The 20,560-nt window shown below is 37.7% G+C and overlaps 1 protein-coding gene across 8 annotated transcripts in view; it reads left to right on the forward strand.

Annotated features, from left to right (window-relative positions):
- The first annotated feature begins 339 nt into the window (after positions 1-339).
- SHC3 (SHC adaptor protein 3) overlaps positions 340-20,560 on the forward strand; it is a 75,867-nt gene continuing 55,646 nt past the window's right edge. The window contains exons 1-4 of one of the 8 annotated variants that reach the window (XM_042033210.1): positions 340-436; positions 17,832-17,972; positions 18,263-18,347; positions 19,232-19,396. In XM_042033210.1, coding sequence (XP_041889144.1) covers positions 19,247-19,396 — 150 coding nt within the window. In that variant the 5' untranslated portion in view covers positions 340-436; positions 17,832-17,972; positions 18,263-18,347; positions 19,232-19,246. The other 7 variants (XM_042033209.1, XM_042033208.1, XM_042033207.1 and 4 more) reach the window with 7 other exon arrangements.

Consider the following 20,560-nt stretch of genomic DNA (forward strand, 5'->3'; position numbering starts at 1 on the left):
CATTCTTAGATGTCTGTGAATTTCTCTCAGTGGTATACTAAAGAGTATGTACACATCGTAAGAGTGAATATGTTCATTTTTTAGCCTAGAGGTCAAAATGTGCATTTACTTCCTCACTACTTTCCATACATTTCAGGTATCCTTTCAAGAGTGTTTAGCAGCATGGGATTTTCTTTGACTGCAAAGTTTCTGTGGTGGTTTTTTTTGTTTGGGTTTTTTTTGGTTTTGGGGGGGGGGGGGTGTTTCCTTTTTTTCTTTCTGTTTTCATGTAATGCTTTCTATTCTGTTGATATGGTGCATGACATATATCACTGAAATATGAATAGTGAAGATGATGAGAATTAGAAGGAAGATAATGGTAGCAGGATTTCAGTTTGGTTTTAAATGAATCTAGACATTTTGTTTTGCTGAGTTTAAGACGAGCCTTATAAAGCAGGTGAGAAAAATTCCTGTAATCTTGCTCTATTTCCATATTATTAATTAATGGGCTTCACTGAACTTAACTGACTCCTTAACATTGTAAATGAGAGTAGCATAGTATTTACTTGGTCCTGATCTTTGTCTTAGATTATTCTGTAAAGCATATCCTATCCGAGGGAATAGTGAGCAGTAAAAGTTTCACAAGAGAACTGAAATATCATTCCATTTTATAATTGCATGAAATGTATGTTTATTAATTAACTTATTCATTTATGTATTACTTCACTTCCAGAAGTTTTGCTATCTTCTCACAATGAAAGTAAGAAAATACAGTGCCCTTCTGAAGTGTTTATAATAGTGTTTATAGAATCAGTATATATCCACAATTAATTCCTTTAAATGTAGTGGGGCCCTGCACAGGTAAAAAAAGGTCTGCTGCAAGACTGATTGTGGAGTTGCCTCTCAGATTCTCATAGGATGCAATAACAAAGGAGAAGTTTCCCGATTTTTTTTTTTTTTTCCGAATGAAAGCTAGTATATTGCATGTATGACAAATACTTTAATATGCAAGGTAAATACCTGGAGTATCTTATGTATGGACTTCCTAGAATATCAAAAATGGTAATGAGGAAAGCTGTACAGATAGATTTCTGAGTGGCTATGATGGCATGTAGAACTGAAACTGTAGGAATATATTTTTTTGTCTCGGGATATATGTCTGTTTGGGGTTTTTTATTTTTCTGAAACAAATGTTTTAATAAGTATGTTTTGTAAATTAGTAATTAGAAGATAATTATATAAAAAGGTATTTAAAATTTAAGTACATTTGAGTTTGTTGGGTTTTTTCCCCCACATTTCCTTTGTTCTATTTTTGTAGTTGCAGCCCATGTTTCTGCCTCGATTTAGTCAACTATATTTGGCTTGGAAAATGTATCATTGCATTATATACACTGACTATATGGTTTCCTGTATTCACATTTTTAGTATGAAATGCAAAAGGCAATAAATGCCCTTACTTTTCCTATTACCATTTTCCAATACTTACTGTTTCATCCTATAAAATAAATTTAACTGTGACACGTTCTTTGTCAGAGATCTTGCTTTTTAGAGTAAAATTGATAAATAATGATACCTTCCCAGGCTTCCAGCAGAGGTTTTGGTTGTGAGAATAAAAAATTATTGAACACTAATCAAAGTATTTGGGAGCTACAGATAATTTTAAAGTAATCTAAGCCATTAGGTGGACAAGTTGCTCATTCACCTGTAGTTACAAAAATAACCCAACTCTGTTGTGCTACTATGTTAGGGACTAGATTTTACTTATTTGCTACCTAAGGAAACAAGAGTAGAAAGGAGGAAGAATTATCTCTTTAGGAAGATAATAAAAAGAGAAAGAATGATGATTGAAAGGCCAGCAAGTTGCTGTTCATAGAAGTAGCTAATGAGAAGACTGAATAAGGGGAGAAAGTATACAGCTCATTTAATGATTAGATGGAATTTGTTTGTTCTGAACAATATTCAAACATTTGATCTGCTAATAAGCAGATAGCTTCAGTCTGAATACTGAACAGGCATTCACTAGATGTAATTCAGCTGCACTAAAATCTTACCAGCCCTTAGTCACTATCTTTCCATAGCCTGTAGAGAGAGTTTAGGATGACTTGGTTTCTAACTTTAGCCCCTCCACTAAGTGCCTAAAATTAGGTGGGTTGAAAATGAATTTTGGGAACATGCCACTCAGTGGAAAAACTAGCTTTGAACCTAGAAACTCCCACCTGCAATCTGCATATTAACGTGTCAGAAACATGTGCTATATATGGGTGGGATAAAAACAGTTGTACTGTTTATGGACACGTTGCATTTCTGCTGAGATTCCATAATTATACTTGAGATGGCTTTCTGTGGCTATTTTAAACACATTGAATTCTCATTGGCATATCTGAACTTTCCAAGCAAACATTCATAGTTTTCATTCATCACCTTTATTTGTTGCTCAGAAAAGACTTATGTTGGTCCACCTCTTGATATCTAGGAATTGAATTTTCACAAGTACCACATATGGCAATAGTGAATTTTAAAAGCCATGGGATCTTAGCCAGCTTTTTAAAATTGAAAATGTTTATCTTTCTTTTTTTTATCTATGCCATGAACATTGAGAGAATATTCTCTTTTCTATAAAATATGCAGTCAAAAAAATCTGGCTTACAGCAATATTAGCAGTGCCCTTTTCCCAAGTTACTAACATTTCTTGAGCTAAGCCCCAAAATGAACCTATCATGGATATGACCAGCATTTTATGACCTGGCCATGATAAATGGAGAATTAGTCCTGTGTTACTCTTCCATTCCAGTTAATCATTTTTCAATTTTGAAACGGCAGAGGGAGATTATATTACATTCTTTATTGACATTAGGAAAGCTATTTTCTCCCAAGCAATGTCACACAGTTCTTAACATCACACAAATGTGGCGTTACCTAGGAGCTCAGTAATCTTGGTTCCCAGCATTAACAATGTTTAATTATATAATATGATTTATTGCAATGTTGATTAATTTCCTTCAAAATGTAAGGCAAATGTTTAACAACAATGGTAATCATTAGTACTACATCATTGGGAGACAGGAAAATTTTATGCTCTTTTGATTAATTACATCTCATGTTGTCCTGTCCTAGCAATAAATTTTTGTACTAGAGTTTCAGTGAAGAGTCTGACCAATGAAGAACACACAGGACAAACTTTGCCATTTTCAATGTCATATTTCATATGCTCTGCAATGCTCTCCTTAGCTTTAATGCAGGTGGAGGGGAGGAGTTTGTTATCCAAACTTTCATGCTGATTCCTAAGTCTGTCTGATAGCAATGCTTTTGAAAAGACCATTCTCAACTCTGAGAGGTTCTCCAAACTCTTAAGTCTGGCCGTAGGATAAAACACTTTGTGTTTTTCCAACTAATTGTTTAATGTGTCTCCTTGAGGACTTTGCTATTTTCAAATTTACCAATTACTTCTAAATTAAATTTGTTCTATTACAACCATTAATAGATATCCAAATTTCTGTTTTCATTTTCTTCTTCTACTTCTCGACTGCCCATATATGATTTTCTCTTTTCCTACTGTGAGGACCTTAATTCTTTTTCTCACGTGCATGCATTTTTTTTTCTGCAGATGTAGCATTTTGTATATATAATATATATATTTAAAATTTACATTATTTATATATTTAAATAACAGGGGTTTTAATTTTTAAATCCCCTTTGGTTCTTTTTCAGTTTCTTTTTTTGGTTTGTGATAAGAAACAAATTAATTTCCCTCATTCCTGTATGCTTGAAATCTGTGGAGAGTTCTGTTTTTATGTAAAAATAAAATGAGTTTTTATTCTGATAACATTTCAAGCACCCGAATTTGTCATTAGGGAATTCTGCAGCTTTCAAGCCTTTCTAAAAGATCATTACTTTTCATTATAAATGAAAGTTAAAATCTTTTGTGCCTGTGCTTGGATATAAGATATGAAGCTGTTACATCTGCTACTAAGAATGATGTAACTGATCTGGTATTTAAAAATGCCAGAGTGAGTAGGTAGTTGTGGGAGATGATATGAACACTTTTAGCAGGTGCCTTGCTTTCCAGTAACCATGGACCTTAATGTATGCTTATAGATACCCAAAATTTTAGCATTTATGGGTTGATTTTTTCACTAGAGTCTTGTTTGAGTTTCACCTTTGTATGTGGTATACAAATAATCAAGCAAATAAACAATTACATCTAACAGTAGTTAGTTAACACGCATATGAGGCATCAAGCCAAAGATAGAATTTGTAGTGAGTTAACATGGGATAGGAATAGCAATGTGAAGGCGGAGGAATCTATTTTGGAATAGGGAGTTGTTCTTGTGCTTTAAAAACCCTCAGGAACTTATAACAGGCTTTTTTGAGCTTCACAGCTAAAATTGCTTTGTAGATTTTACACCTTTCAGTATTCACTTTATTGAAACATTTTGTGTCAAAAGTTTTGTACCACAGATATTACAAGGCATTGCATTTGTTTTGCTTCACCAATTAATGAATTCTTTTATTCGTTATTTGCTATGAGTTTGGATTTTTTTATCTGATAGTTGTCATTGACACGTGGGAGATACATGCTGAAAAGAAAGTGAACAGGTCCTTCTACCTTAAGGCTAATATTTGCTATTTTTACTGCATCCAAAGGAAAATATTCAATGAGAAAAAGTATTTTTGTGTCATTCTAGCATTAGTCATAAGAGCTAAAGCATTAACCAAAGGCTGCATGCTACACCTACAGTGTAGCATTTTGCTCTTCTGTGCTGGTACTGTTGGAGTCCTTTCCTCGTTGCCTTGAATGCCTTGAATTCAGCACTGGATGCTGCAGTCTTCTATTGTGGTGCAGGTCACGTAGCAGTGAATGAACAAGGTTGCATGAATAATGTGCTTTTTATTCAGTGATTGGATAAAAATTAATGCCCTCAACACCTACGTACATCCAATCTCCACTGCTTCCTGTGTGCTTATTCTTCCAGAAGCTTTAATTATTTATCCTTGGAGAGAATTTGACAGTTACAAGTAGTCACGACTCAGCAGATTAACCATACGAACACCAGAACCAATCTCCATGTCAAGTACACTCGAATGTCTTATGGAATCAAATGTTGATTTTGAAGTGATGTGACTCCAAATTAAGAGGAAAAAAAATGGCATCCCTAACTGCTGCGTATTTTTAATCTAACAGTCTTTAATTAAATTAAAATTGGTTTAATATTCTTGCTAATTTCAAGAGGTAGTCTGAAGTGTGTGATATGCTCTAAATACTGACACAGACGTTCTGCAATGGGAATACATTTTCAAGAGAGAATTAGGGGAAGTAATATTAATTAATAAGCCAAAATATGTGCATAGTTTTCCCATCATGCAGTGTTGCATAGTGATGAGGAAGACAAATGAATTACATAAGATACCTGCAGAGTTTGCCACTTGATCTTTACGAAGTATGTTCGAATTAAAGCAAAACTGCAGGCATAGTAGGAGTCAGAATAGCTGTATACACTAAGAGGAAAAACAGCCTTGGAAATGAACTGTAACTTCTTTATATTGGCTAGAGAGGTAGAGAGGGAGAAAAGCATGTGTGTGCATGTGTGTCTATATATAATTAAATCTATAAACACATTTTGTCTGCTTGCTCTGTGTGCAAGAAGATCACCAAACAAACAGTAAGATAATTTTTCATGTGACTTTTTTATACTAAAAATATTTATTATATGGCTGTATTTTAGAAGGCAATGCCAGAAAGGCCAATATTAGACTACCTTGCTGCAGCTTGTTGAATAATGCTACTGTATTATTTGACTGGACCGCATGAATCACAGCAGGTGGGAGCAAATCTGTCTGCATCATCAGACTGCATAATGTAGGAGTATGCCCAGCACTAATGGATTGTAGCTACTAAGGGATTGATTTAAGCCTTAAGAATTACCCAGAAAAACTATACCTAATACTGACCTTCTCTCCCCATGCTAAGAACAGATTCGAAAGTGTAATGTGCAGTGGTTTTGTTTTGTGCTTTTGCAACAGTAAGCAATTGGGTGACTGATTACAGGAGCAATTCACCTAGAGTTGTGACAGCCTCTCTGAAGTTTTAATAAACACCAGCTATTTTCCTTGAAAGTCACTGACTAGTTCTAGTAAGAATTCACTCACAAAAGACATGTTCCTTGTGTTAAATGAAAGAACAGAGACGATATTAACAGCAGGTCCTTTTTACCTTTTGTTCTAGGAATTATTAACTGTTAAGCTTACTTCAAGCCAGCTGGTAAACTGCAAATTGCACAGTATCATATTTAGTTGCATTGAAATGAATGTGCAGCTGAACACCTGGACCAGTGGTTGAGTTTTGCCAAACTAGTGAGAAATCATGAGATGTGTATTCTATTTAGGGACAGTAATCATGATCATGGTGAGATGAATGTCTGAAGGATGAACTGAACTAATTGCTTTTGTATGTGGAACTTGGCAAACTCAGATTGTTGTAGTGCTAGGTTTAGTTTAGCAAGCCGCAGCTTTCTCTGAGAGCTCAGCAGAGCTGCTGAGGGCAGGGCAGCCATTCTGTCCTCCCGTAGTCCTTTTCAGATGGCTCTGCACTCTTGCTCCAGCAGCTATCAGCTCTACAACACAGTGACGGCAAAGGAGGCGAGAAGGATCTCTCCATAATGATTTCAGAGGATCTTTAATGGTTACATCTTGTCCCGGCAACTCCCAGAGGCAGAGAGACCTTGTGATCTGGGCGCAGGGGGGTTTTGTCAGATCGCAGGGCCAGTACATAGGCGGAGTTAGGATACAGGAACCAATAGGGAGAACCGGAGGGAGTGGCCAGGACTAGGGGCAAGGGAAAGCCGGGGGGAACAATATGGGATAGGAAAAGCAATGGGTGAACAGATCACTACATCAGATGTAAAATTTTTGAGTGTTAGCATGAGAGATATTAGATGGGGTAACCATAGTGAAAACAAGTGTGCCAAAGTATGATGGTGTGCCAAGGTACTGTCAAGTGTCTCTTTTAAGCATTGATAACAGGTTTATTCCACTCTGCATGAAGACACGGGTGACAGGCAGGTTGGCATACTTCGTAAGATATATTAAGGGCATTATGAACAGCCTTAAGATTTCAGAGGAAGGAAAAAGGGATCTAAAATTTCAAACTTTTATTGGAAAGTCATTAATGATTCTATGATTCTTACTCGCAAATGCAAGCCCTGCTCTGTGGCATATACAAAATCTTTTTGTTCCAGTAAAATGACAGCAAAACAACTCCTGCTAACCATGTTGATTATATTGCCAGTGTCTTGACATTTATCTGTGAAGTTTTGTAATACTGGTAATACCTCAGATAATATGGAAAGCATGTTTATTAAAAGCGTTAGACTTCAAGAAATACAGGCTAATATTGTGGTGCCTCTCTCTCTGGAGATATAGGTATAATTTCACCTTTTTCTCTTCCTGCTTATTCCATGAGTGCGTTGTTACTTAACATCTTCCAAACCTCCCCTTCTTTGTAGTTTTTGGCTGAATTTGGTCAGTGGTTTCATTAACTGTCAATCTAATGATGATATGCAGGTAGAGGGTACTGAGCAGCTGCAGAGGTAACCAAGGAATGGAAAACAGGCTAAAGCGTCATGTATCTCATAGTCACTGTGTATATGTAAAGGATGCTTTTATGGTAGATGCTTTTTATGGTAGGAACTAATTTTAATTTTCTTTGGCCAAAGTTCTATTAAAAACAAACAAATTAATGATAGTTTAGAAAAGCAATAGCTTTCCCAAAAAGGCACTTAACAACCCTTAAAAAGTATTTTCATTTGGTGAAGTTCAGTTACATCTCTAGCGATGCCAAATGAATATTCTGCTGGTTTAACCCAGTGCTTATTTATTATTAGGATTATAGGCATCTGCTGTACTGGGAAGTTTCATTTTTTTTTGTCTTGAAGTAAAAATTAACTGATAAAAAGGAAAACTTGAAACAGCCTCTTTATTTTTGACTATCGATATACAAAAATTTACCTGGGTTTTTTTTTTCAATCATCCTTTTGATCTATTTGCAGTTTTGTAACTACAATATGTTTTTCTGGGCATAATTACAGAAAGACCAACCATATGATCCTACCTACACTGCTCATATGTCATGCTTCTGCATCACCTTTCCTGGCAGTATATATCCCTTCTTTTCCTTAAGTGATGGAGAGAGAATTTCTGTTGCAAAGGACACCCCCAAGGCTGAGCAAGATGGTTTATGTACTGATGATATTTTATAGACTGCTTTCTTTCATGAACACAAAAAGCTGAAGGAGCAATAGATATTGGGTTGCTGGTCAGTACTCTGTGCTTCTGGACAGATGACACACTCAGGCATGACATTGCTGCCCTCTTAAACTGTGGTCTTATATTTTGATGGTCCACACTCACTTCTTGCTGCCATAATATGGTGTTGCAGTTTAACCCCAGCCAGCAACCAGGCACTACACAGAAGTGCTCACTCCCCCGGAAGTGGGATCAGGGAGAATTGGAAGGGCAAAAAGTAGGAAACTTGTGGATTGGGATACACACAGTTAAATAGGGTTTGCACACTAGCAAAGCAAAGCAAGGAATTAATTCAGTGCTTCCCATGGGCAGGCAGGTGTTCAGCCATTTCCAGCAGAGCAGGGCACCATTACATTTAATGGTTACTTGGGAAGACAGACACCATCACTCCAAGCATCTCCCCTTTTCCCTTCTCCTCTCCCATTTTATATCCTGAGCATGATGTCATAGTCTGGAATATCCCTTGGTCAGTTTGGGTCACCTGTCCTGGCTTTGTCTCCTCCCAACCTCCCCTGCACCCCTAGTCTCCTCACCAGCATGGCAGTGTGAAAAGCAGAAAAGGCCTTGGCCCTGTGTAAGCCCTGCTCAGCAATAACAAAAACATCTCTGTATTATCAACCCTATGTTCAGCAGAAATCCAAAACACAGACCCATACTAGGCATTGTGGTGAAAATTAACTCTACCCCAGCCAAAACCAGCACGTGGCCTTGCCGGAACTTTTTTCATTGTCCTTATTCCATCTTGTGAGTGTGATTTGCTGCCTGGGAGGTGATTAAGCAGCCTGTAGATGCTAATGCTCTAGAGAGAATTAATGTGCTCTGTAGAAAGAAAGAGCTCCTTCCAGCTTTGTTTGCATCTTGGACAGCAGAGGGCAGGTGTTAGTTTTGTGTGGCTGAAAGCTTGTGTGGAATGGTTGTGTGTAGACATTTCCATCTGCATGCTAGAAAGGGTTAGAAAGATGTAGTATAGAGCAGTTAAATACAGGTTATGCTTTTTTGTGCATGTAGGAAGTGTTTTTCTAGCAGAATATTCTTTTGCTCTTCCTTAAAAAAAATGAACTATTGTTTTGGCCAAAAAATGTAAACACAAAATTAAAATGCTATTGGCAAGGTAAGAAAGAGTGTAAGTCCAGGAACATTACCATCTACCTATGCATCACTATACTGAAACCTCCCAATATCCTCCTGTTCTCTCATTTGACTCTCATCATAGTGATCTGTATATGTATTATGACACAGACATGTATAAATATTCTGAAACAAAATTTTATATAGTAGACTTACTTTTGCCTTAACTGTTGAGTTTTTGATTTAATTGCACATAAGGATTTTGTTGCTGCATGCAGTCCTCATGCTTGTAGCTAAACAACAGATTTCTTCCAGTTTAGGTATTTCAATCAAGCATATGTTGGTCAGGTGCTGTTCAAAAGCAGGCTTAATATTTGCACACTGTTAGGTGCAAAGTTGTGGTTTTATTGGTAAAGTTTCTTACATTTGGGTAGAGGAGCAGCTTTACTAGGACAAGGAATCACTGTGACTCTGTCTTGGTAGTCCTCGACAGATAAAGTTCTGCTAGTCATTAAAATAAAGTCTTAGTTTAAGGACAGTTGCAGTTCACAGTGGTCAGTAAAAACTGTTAAAACAGACATGTAACAGGTTGCTTCAGTGGCACATGATAATTTCATAACAGTATGGATCCTTACCCTTTCATATCCTAGTCAAAGTGAATAATAACAGCAGACAATCAACATCTATGCAGTGCTAACATGTTGACTATAATGATAGTGTTCAGTCAGTCTCAGATGTGCTGTCATTTAAACTTGAACTAACTGGAGACAACAGCACTACTGTTGCCACTGGGTAATAAGGCTGATGGTTTTCAGTGCACTTGGTAGGATTTTTCCTTCTGCTTTTCTAATTGCCATAGCACGCCTTCTCAGGCCGTGTGGTGGTTTCAGCATCTCTTTTTCCTTTCTCTCATCTGGAAATGTGAGCTGGGGTCTGTGTCTCAGTGGCATTTCTCCTCTACGTCTTCATCCTGGCACCAGTACTTTATTGAAACCCAATTCAAAGTGAGAACTGGGCAGTTCTAGGGTTGGGCTGTTGATGCATGATTTCTCCACAGACCCTCATAGCTGACCATTTTTCCCCATTCTGGTATCTCCTCTGACCTGGATACCCATCAATTACCTGTGCTTGGCCAGTGGGCTTTGGTTTCTGCATGTCTGTTCAAGCACTTGACATGTTTTTGCTCCAGCCTTTCTTCTGTACATCCTTTGCTATGTGTCTTTACTGTTACTGAAATCTGGTCCTAGTGCATATGCCTAAGGTTCTTTGGAGAACTGCTGACCCTCAGAATGCCAACAGTTTTCATGCCAACTGAGCCTTAATTGTACTGAAGCTTCTCAGGGGCTTGCCCTGCTTGAGCAAACAAAACACATTTTCTGAGTACTACAACAAAAAAATATACAAGTTGCTGTGTATGACAGTAGAGCAGTAAACACATCTTTGTCTCAATTTCTCTGCCATTCTAAACATTTTTTAATCTTGGAGTCCCTTTTAGAGTTAAGGGTGCTCGCCTGCCTTCTGCTCTGGTTCAGTTCATGGAGCTTAAAACAGAATTTCCCAGTCTTCACATCTCCAGCCATTTCACTTAGTGCCTTTCCTTACATTACTAGCAATGTAATTTGTAAACTTCAATCCAATTAAGTGAACATTTAAACAGATGTTTAAATCCTGCCATCCAGCCCTGCCTCATTATCATGTCTTTCACAGATTTGCCATCCTACTTTCCATATGTATTGTTGTCTCTAAGGTAGGCCAACTCAAATGCAAGGAAGAAAAGCAGCCCAGCTAAGAAAAGAATGAATCCTTAACACATGCAGGCATGTGGGCATACCTGCACATATACACTTGTCTGCAGATGCCTCTTTCATTTGACTGTACCCAGAAAGAAGTGAACCATCACTTCAGGTCAGATAACAAGCAGCATTAGCATAAACAGGTATGGTGATTCATATCAGCTATATGTACAAATAACGCAGAAAGTAGTCCTTATTCTCAATTCACTGGGAATGAGTGCTGTGAGTGCTGCTGTGAATAACCCTCCACTGGTGCTGTTATCCACTACTGCAGAACTGCCAGAATTCTTTCAGTACTGAAGCTGATCGATAACAGCTTTGCTGTAGCTCCATGTTTGCCAAGAAAGTATGTATCGTTTTGTGACACAATTTAATGGATTCTGTTTCAGGGTGAAGTGGGTACAAGTGGGTATTAGACACTTGTCCTGGCCTATGCAATTCATTTCTTCTCCCTCTTCAACGTTCATGACTGTGAAGTGATTTGAGGTCTAGAACTGATCTATGAGAAAGGCACCCCCACAACCCCACAACAGTTTTTTCTGTGCTATTCTTCAGCCAGATGCCACAGCATGCCACTTTATGGCAACATGGCAAAGGTGATGCAGTCTGAACAGCTCTGCTGTCCCGAAATCTCTACACACACTGCCAGAATTTTGATCTGATGTGCAACATAAGACAAAGATGGTAATTTATACTCTCCGTTGCTTTTTGGTTCTTACAGTTTCGAGGATAACCTTTTAATTAGAGGAGGGGAAACTAATGGGTTTGGGGAAGTCTTTTTTAATGGATTGCTGTCTGCTCAGACAAGGTACAGTTAGCCCTTCCTGATACCAAGAGTTACAACAAAGTGAACTATGCATTTTTTCACATATCCTTTTCATTGCTGCTCTTCTTGCCAGTATTTATATCCTAATAGAGTAGATACTAGAGCATAAACCTTCTTATGGTGGTAAAGAATATACTGGTGTCTAAGCTGTATAAGTATAAATAATTTTTTCATGGTTTTAAAAACAAAATATAAACAAAGACATTTACATTTTCATAAAAGTAAGCACACTTTATGAGTGGAAAACAATCTAAGAAATCTTGTACAAAAGGTCAGACACAATTAAAATTCCCAGACTTGCATTTAGATTTGAAAATGGAGAATAAAATTTGACTCCTATTGGAATCAATAGGAAATTTGTGAAGTCAGATTTCATATACAGAGGAGTTTTTAAAAGAAACTTTGCAAACCATTCTTAGGGAAAAAAGATATGAACAAAATAAAAATAAAATGCGGAAAAAAACTATCAAAACCCAAAAATAGACACATTATTACAATGTAGAAAAGAAAACTACTGCATTATTAAATGCATTTCTTGAATGAGAACCAAAAAGATGCTAGGTTAACAAATAAGTAAATGACTGGCTTTCAATCTGAAGAAGACAGCAAAAAAATTTCTAGCATAATTTGTCAGTGAACTAGGTTGCTATTTGCTTTCTCCTCCAAATCACTGGTTTTTCTGATTGTTTAAAATAGAAACACCTGGAGACACTTGGACATTAATACATTATGCCCAGAAGAAGCACCATTTCCATCAGTATGAATAAATTGTGGGACCGTGTTATGGGCCTCTTATTACATTATTCACAACGCAGTACATTTTGTACACCATGCCACGGTTTGTGGACACAAAAGAAAATGTGACTGGGATGTATTTCTTAGAGAAGCAGAGTCTGTCTCTAGGGCAAAGCTCCAGCTAGAGTGTGACTCTTGGTGCAGAGGGTGGAAGCTTGGGACAGAGAGAAAGAGGAAAAACTAGAGAAACACAGGATCATTTAGGGTGGAAAAGACCTGTTAGATACAAAGGTCTGCAGTGGGTGCAGGTATCCAGACAGACATGGCAGAGCTTTAGACTGTGTATTTTTTAAGGAAATACAGCTCTGTTACACTGCTGCTAATTCTCTAGCTTCAGTGTCCAGCTGAAAGAAAGGAATAATTTACTGTAAAATTTGGGGGTTAGTAAGAGTTGATTTAGTGTTGGTTTTCAGATTTTAGTGCATTTCCCTGTCTGATCCTTCTTCACAAAAGCTCATTGTCATGTTCGGATTTGGGTATTATCTCAGATCCATCTTTTCTCTGAACTTCTGTAGCGTATTGACTTTTAACAGTAGGCCCTTAGGAACCACTAATGGAGCAGAAGGAATTACAAGTTTCATTTTCTTCCAAATATTTCATGTCATATTTCATATGGTGAACATGTCTAAAGACAAAATTGTTTCAGTATTTCCAACTAACAGAAAAAACAGCCTCCTAAACATTGTTTAGGGTCAGCTTCTGGTTCAAAATATAAACATCTGCACAAAAATTTGTAGGCGTATTTGAGACCTTAATTTGCACTGATGTAATTTAAGTTGGAAGTTCATCATTAATGATTAATGATCAGTGATCTTGGATAGTAATACTTCCAAAAATATGGTTAAGCCACAGATAATTCTCCTATTTCCTGATGCAGCCCACCCTTAGCAATAATGTTGCCACGGAAACAGCAAAACTCTGATACAGTGAAAGAAAAAGGGTGAGGATGAAAGGGAGGTGGGGGCAATTTATAACACTTTTTTTTTTTTTTTCGGTAATAAATTAACTAGAATTTGTTAGAATAGCTTTGGTTTCAGGTTGGCCTTTTTGCGGGGAGGGGATATTCCTTGGATTTTGATTGGTTGGTTGGTTTTTTGCTATGGGAAAACAGCAACCTTTACCTACAGGCCTTCACATTTTTTTGTATAGGACAGTAAGCTCAGGTCAGACTCAAACATCCATTATGGAAAAAAAATCTAAGTGATGTGAGCCCAGTCTATGCTTTTATTCCTGCAAAATGTTTTGAAGTTGAGGTATATAGTCATGGCAGTGATGGGAAGTTCAGTGCCTTTCAATATTTCTGGCAGCCGTGTGATGAGCCCCCCTTGAAATCACAGTAGGATGTAACTGAGTTCTGTGTGCACATAAATCAGAGAAACAGGAATACGGAATATGATATATTAAGTGTGTACAAACAGAACAGATAAAATTGTTTAGAATTTTTTTTTTTTAATTAAGATAGCTATGCATCTTCTTAAGAAGATTAGATCATAATGCCTTTTAGCTTATCTTGATGTTATCTTGCTTTTTTGTTTCTATATTGTCTGAGGTTGTCTCACATAAAGGAAGCTGGATTAGGCTGATTAATAAATACATGGATAAGAGATTTCTGATATACATCTATCTCGTGTTGTGCAAAGAATGCTGATATTTTTCCTTCTTAATTATTGAAAGAAGATATGTTCCCACAGGATATTAGAAATCTTTGTACTATATAAATGCTATCTTTTTATTTGATTAATTGACCATTTGTTAATATTAAAGATTCTGCAAGAACGTTTACTAAAGCAGAGCATTAACACTTGTGTCCATCATATTACAATGTGGGGAATAGCATCCTGTTTGCTGATGACTTAATGTTACATCACAGTAACACTAATTGGGCTTGTCATAAAGGAGAATGTCAACTATGATGGCCCTATGGCTACTTTTTTTGTGTAGTATTAAAACTCTTAGCAACATCTATATTTATGTTTGTCTGACATATTCAGTGTGTCTTATAACTAACCCAAATTCAGCTTGGAGGGTTTTTTTGGTCCAAAATCAAGGTCTTTCTCATTTGTCTTAAATTCAGTTTAGTCTGCAAGTAATTTTATTGCTACTGGGCAATAACCCTGAAAATGCAAATAGTTTTTCAGCAGAATTTCAATAGTTTCTAGCACTTACTTGTATAGAGTACATACTTGACCACAGTGTGTTACAGGAACAAAGGTATTTTTGCCAATTCTGATTATATGATTAATATTTCTCTGAATATGATCACTGAAAGTCACCTTTTTTGCATTCGGGAGAGTTTCTTACTATAGGTTGGGGAACACAGTGGTTGTATTCCCTGTGTTTCCTCTTTATGGTGGCCACATCATCCTGCCTGGTTTAGCTTGTGTATTGGTAATGTCTCCTACATTCACAGCAGTTTAAAACCATTTAAACCTCAGCAAAATGTTGTTTCTCCCTCTAATCATGCCCCCAGCAAAATTTCTTTCCTTGCCCTTTCCGGTTAATAAAAATTACTAGCTTCTGAAATACAGGCTACAGAGGTTGTTTAGATACAGAAGGAAAAATGTAGCAGCTAAGGATAAGCTCGTAAGAGCTGCTTGGAGGAAGAAAAGGAGGAACAGTGATGTGAAACAAAAACTGAATCAGGGTAAGGAGAGTATCCATGAAAAAACAGAGCTGAAAAAAAAAAACAGAAAAAAAAATCAAAAAGGAAGGAATGGTCTAAGATGCCAAAATTACCAGTGGTTCATAAGAAATGCTGTATTTTGTCAGAGGCAGTGTACACCCCCTGACTGTGTATGTATTTCTGGGATTATATATTATTTTGCACTTACTGACACTGAATTTCCACCTGCCATTTTATTACTGGGTCAACAAAGAAGTAATTGTTCCATGGCCATTTATTAATCGTGTTGTAGTGTTGGGCTCACAGCCTTGCAAAAAGAAATAAGAAGAAAAGAAAAAGGCCCATTTTCAACTTGGATTCACTTTATGCACGGACTTAGAATTGCTTGCAAATAGAAGTAAGAAATAAATAGTGCTCTGAATGTCTTGCTGTCTTGCTATGATAATAGCAGCAATGAGCTTGTTTAAGGCAGGCGTGGTACAGTCAGTGTGCAAGCTCCAGACACAGTGTTGGAAATGCAGAAGACATTATAAATGCTCTGGCAATAGCTAGAACGAGCTAGATCCTAATTTAAATTGCAGTTTATGCCCATTACACAGTCTCGTAATTTCATTCATTATTTCCTGGAGTTCGATTTGAACCTGCTGCCTGTAGGGCAAAATTATGTACTGTTTCTAGTCCCAGGAACTATAAAAGGCAAGGTTTTAAAATGTTCGGTTCTCCCACCTTAGGGCTGAATTTGTAAAGGAGACAGTTTCCCAATCACACACTGAAACAGGCACCGGATTGCAAGCCCTGGGTAATTCAGTGGCTTCTACTCCTCTGCAGTGTCTAATGTCGGATTTGCAGGAGAGCTCTGCATCCAGTGGATGCCTTGGAAGCGTTTCTATGTCTAGGGAATGTTTCAAAAATTAGACCTTTTGCTGGTGCTCTGGGAAGCTTTTATCCTCTAGCTTTCCCTTTGCCTACCATCCCATGGAGTGATGATCATACTGCCTTTAAATATCTACTGTGCTAACAGGGTAAATAAGGGAGAAATAAGCATATGTAATTTTTTCTCAAGCAGGGCTTTGGGTTTGTTTTTGTGGTTATTTTTATGGGGTTTTTTGTTGGTTGGGTGGGGTTTTTGTTTGTTTGTTGTGGGTTTTTTGTTTGTTTGTTTTGTTTTTGTCAGAGGTCTCTGAAGACAAACCTGTAAAATCTGTGAATCTGCGGGCGCACAGAGAGCAATCGAACATCAAACGAAATGTGCGCATTCATGTTCCTATCCTGAATGTAAATGAATTGGCTGAATGAACACAGTCGGGGGGAAACCCACATCTGACTCCACGGTTTTCCTCACCTGCTGCTCCTGTGGACACCCCAGGCATTTCTGTGGCAACACCCTGTGTTCCACAAGGGCTTCGCGACCCCCTCCAGTCTGCTTACACGCCGGCTTCATTTTCTGGTGTTGCAGCAAAAAAAGGTGCCGCCTGTGCTCGAAATGGGATCTTCCACTATTTAGCAAGGCTTTGCTGAATGAGTCATCAAAGCCGGCTGGTATTGGCTGGGCTGGTGAGCACCCAAGGGATTGCCTGGCAGAGGCTGCGAGGCCTCGCTTCATTCACAGAAATGTGGGGATGCTAGCCAGCCCTTTCATTCACACGCGCAGCATCTCATTCACATTTTGCGGTCCTGCTAGCCGCTTCTAATGAAGAGAGCCATTCGGGAGCAGTAGGGTTTTCTGGGCAGTAGAGACACGTAAAAATAGGCTGTGGAGTGTATATTTGCTGTTGCTGTGCTAGGAGGATGACGAGAGGAATGAATGCTGTGAGGATGCTGTAGCAGGTTTGCAGTGTGGTGATGAGAGGCTGTTTTGCAGATCAGTAGAAAACTGCTTTACATTGACTAGGACATTGCTGTTATTCATCACTGCTGGGATAAGAGGTGCTGACTTAATTCAGTATGTCATGAATATACTAATTAAATACCTGTATTTGAGCCGGCTGTTTCACTGTATTTGCATTTTGTATACTGCAGCCTTTAGCCATGGGAGAAGGAAGGAATTCCATAGGATTTTTTCCTTTAAGTTGTGCTGCAGTTAGTAATTTATTAAAAAAATTACTTTGCACTATACAACTTCTCTGGTCTGAATTTGTTTATAATGCAGTGTATTGTCCTACATCCAAAAAATGTTTTGCAAAGCAGATTGATTTATAGGAAAAAGCCATATGGCTTGTGATGGGCATTGTGTATCACATTGCCGTAAACATTTTGACTTTTAAAGAAATTGCAGGGGAAATGAAATACCTGTTTTCTGCATGGTTTGCTACTTCTCCAGATCAAATGTTTGTGACTGACATTTATACTTAATAAAGGCGCTTTTTTTTTTTTATTTTTCACTGCAGGATGTCAGTTTGCTGCTACCTGGACTTTTAATATTCTTTCAGGGTTTTTTTTTTTTCAGTTTTTCAGAACTAAACCAAACATTCCGGTGAATTGAAGATCCTCTTCATGTTTTTCTTCGGAGTGAATATCAGTTGTGAAAGAAAAAACATCTGTTAAGCCTGTTGTTGGACATCAGAAAAATACTTTTCTTCACACATAGGTACTTATGTAATTCCTGCATTAAAATAGAATGTTCTTGTGAAGTAACAGGGGAGAAGGATTTCTTTCTCTATCAAAATTTTGATATAACAGTTTCTGTGAGGAACAGCATTGACAAAAAGGCACTGTTAGGCTGCTTTTGTGGAAAAAAATGTATATGTTCTTTAGTTCTGCTCATCTGTTCTGAAAGTCTTTAAGGTGCCTGTGTTTTGCTGCAGGGGCAGGAGAGGGGGACTATATGTATGTAAATATTATCCAGATATTTGCTATCTAATTGTGATTTCTTAATAGGTTCACAAATATGTGAGGTGGAAGAACATTTTAGCAGAAGAATAAAGAGTGGTGTTTCATAGAGGCTATTAATTCAGTTTTAAAGGTAATTGCCTTTGGTACTAAAAGGGTGGTGGGAGGGGATAGGAATTAAAGGTTGGGAGGAAGTATCTGTTTGAGAAGATAGGAAAAGGGAATTTGAAAATTGATTGGTGCTAGTGTGCTGTAAGTGGGTGGATGTGGGTTTTTTTTTCTTCTCTCTCCTTTTTTTTTGGCTACAGGAAGTGATTTGCAGTGTTCACAGCCTTTTGTTGAAAAGGGTCCTTCTCATTTGTGTGAGTCATGCTTTTGCTGAGAGCGAGTTGGCAGCTCGAAGCAGGACTGGGATCTCAGTCACAGAAAACTGTTACTTCACCCAACCTTAACAGGGAACCAAAAGAAATTTCTTAAAAATATACTTTTTTTTTTTTGCTTTTCCTTATACTCTTTTCTTTTTTACCCTAAACTCTTGTTATCCATCCGTGTCGTTATGAATTGCCTGCTATGTTAGTACAGGCATCTCCTGCATTGGCATCAGACTTGCCAGAACATATGCAGGAAAGCAGATAGAAGGGCATGCTTCAACGTACCAAGTATAACCGCTTCAGAAATGATTCTGTGACATCTGTTGATGATCTTATTCACAATTTGCCCATGAACAGCAAGGTCTCAGCAGTTGCTACAACTTCAACTTCACCTTCGTACCTGGTCTCACCAGAGGTTCTCCGCAAGGACCAAGAAGATGGACCCAGCACCCTGTGTACCCTCATCCATAAAGTGTCCCACTTGAAACTCTCTAGCACGGGGAGCCTTTTGGGTATCAAAAACCTCTCCTCTGCAGTAAAGGAGCTTGCTGTCTCCAAATTGCAGGGAAGCTCGAGTGCTTCTAGTTCAGCAGCAGGGGCTTCAGACAACACATGTAACCTTGTCTCTGCCACTTCGTGTTCTCAGCAGGACGTGAGCAAGATGAGTATGGGGAAAAAAGCACGGTCAGAGGAAATGCACCTGGCAAGTGAAGATTGGAATCAAACTAGCAGTTTTGCCAATAAATCCTCTCGAGGATGGCTGCACTCGAGTGAGAAGATCCTGGGACCTGGTGTGACGTACATTGTGAAGGTTGGTCTGTTTTCTTCCATTCTCTGCTTTTATCAATGAAAAATTCTCTGCTGGTTTTGCTGACAGGATAGTCAGGCTGAAAGGATCTCTATTTGAATTTTTTTTTTTTTTTTGGTGCATAATACATGAAATGTAAATGCAGGAAGGCAGGGTTGGGAAGCTGTGTTAATTTGTAACATTAAAGCAAAACTGCAAATAATGTTCTACAGCTGTGTAAAAATCTTTTTCCTAAGCTAAAAGCTGATTTGGTTTGGGTTTTTTAGCCTTCTTCTGAATTTAGGTTTTCAGTGTTACCTAACATACTGTATATATCTTGGACACGTAGGCTTTCAATATGTCTGGTGCAATATACAGGAGGAAAAAAAGACTTCTTGATGTGAGGAGAACTGTTAATCATGCATGAATTTTTCAGTTTGAAAAACCTCTAAGGGCAAGTGTTTTTTTAAAGTGAAATGATATTTGAAATCTTACAGCCGTTAGGCAGAAAGCACAGTTCTTACTGTGTTTCACAATTAGAAATGATGTTATGGGTAGAGCAGGAAAATGCAGCTTGTTTTACATAATGAGGATTCAGCCACCTTAAATGTTATTGCTCTTTTCAGTTCATTGATACAGCATGTCAAGAGCAGAGGGTCTTAAGTTTACAGGGTAAACTTAATGTTTCCATATGCTTTGAAAATATTTTGAAACCACCTGTTAAAGTAGAGCCTTCAAGATAAGTGTATGTGCAATGTTTCTGCAGTTAGGTGAGAGTCTGGTTACACCATTCAGCATAGTATCCAGAAAGTGTAAAAATAACATTATTGTCCAGAATTCATTCTCCAGTTGCCATATTTCATTTGCCAAGAGGCTTTTGTATCTTAAGTGTTAAACTGTTTTGCAGCAGGCTATTAATATTACAGGTCTATTTTTAGTGTTATCTTATTTTTGGTGTAAGAGTCACAGGTGACTTTATTTCAGGATGCTTTAAGACTGAGTGACACCCTTGTTACTTAACTCTCACTGCTTTTTCTCAAGTCTCATTATCAAAAGCAGAGTGCATATTTAACTGTTGGGGGACTAGGAAGCAGTTTTCATTTCTTTGTGTTAGTGGTGATAATAGATTTAGCAGGTGGTGGTAGATTGAGTAAGTTGGCCAATTCAGAGCTCTGTTGAAATTGTACT

This window comes from Corvus kubaryi, unplaced genomic scaffold, assembly GCF_017639235.1.
Source record: "Corvus kubaryi isolate FWS band 111438036 unplaced genomic scaffold, C.kubaryi_AGA036_p1.0 37357, whole genome shotgun sequence".
Taxonomy (NCBI): domain Eukaryota; kingdom Metazoa; phylum Chordata; class Aves; order Passeriformes; family Corvidae; genus Corvus; species Corvus kubaryi.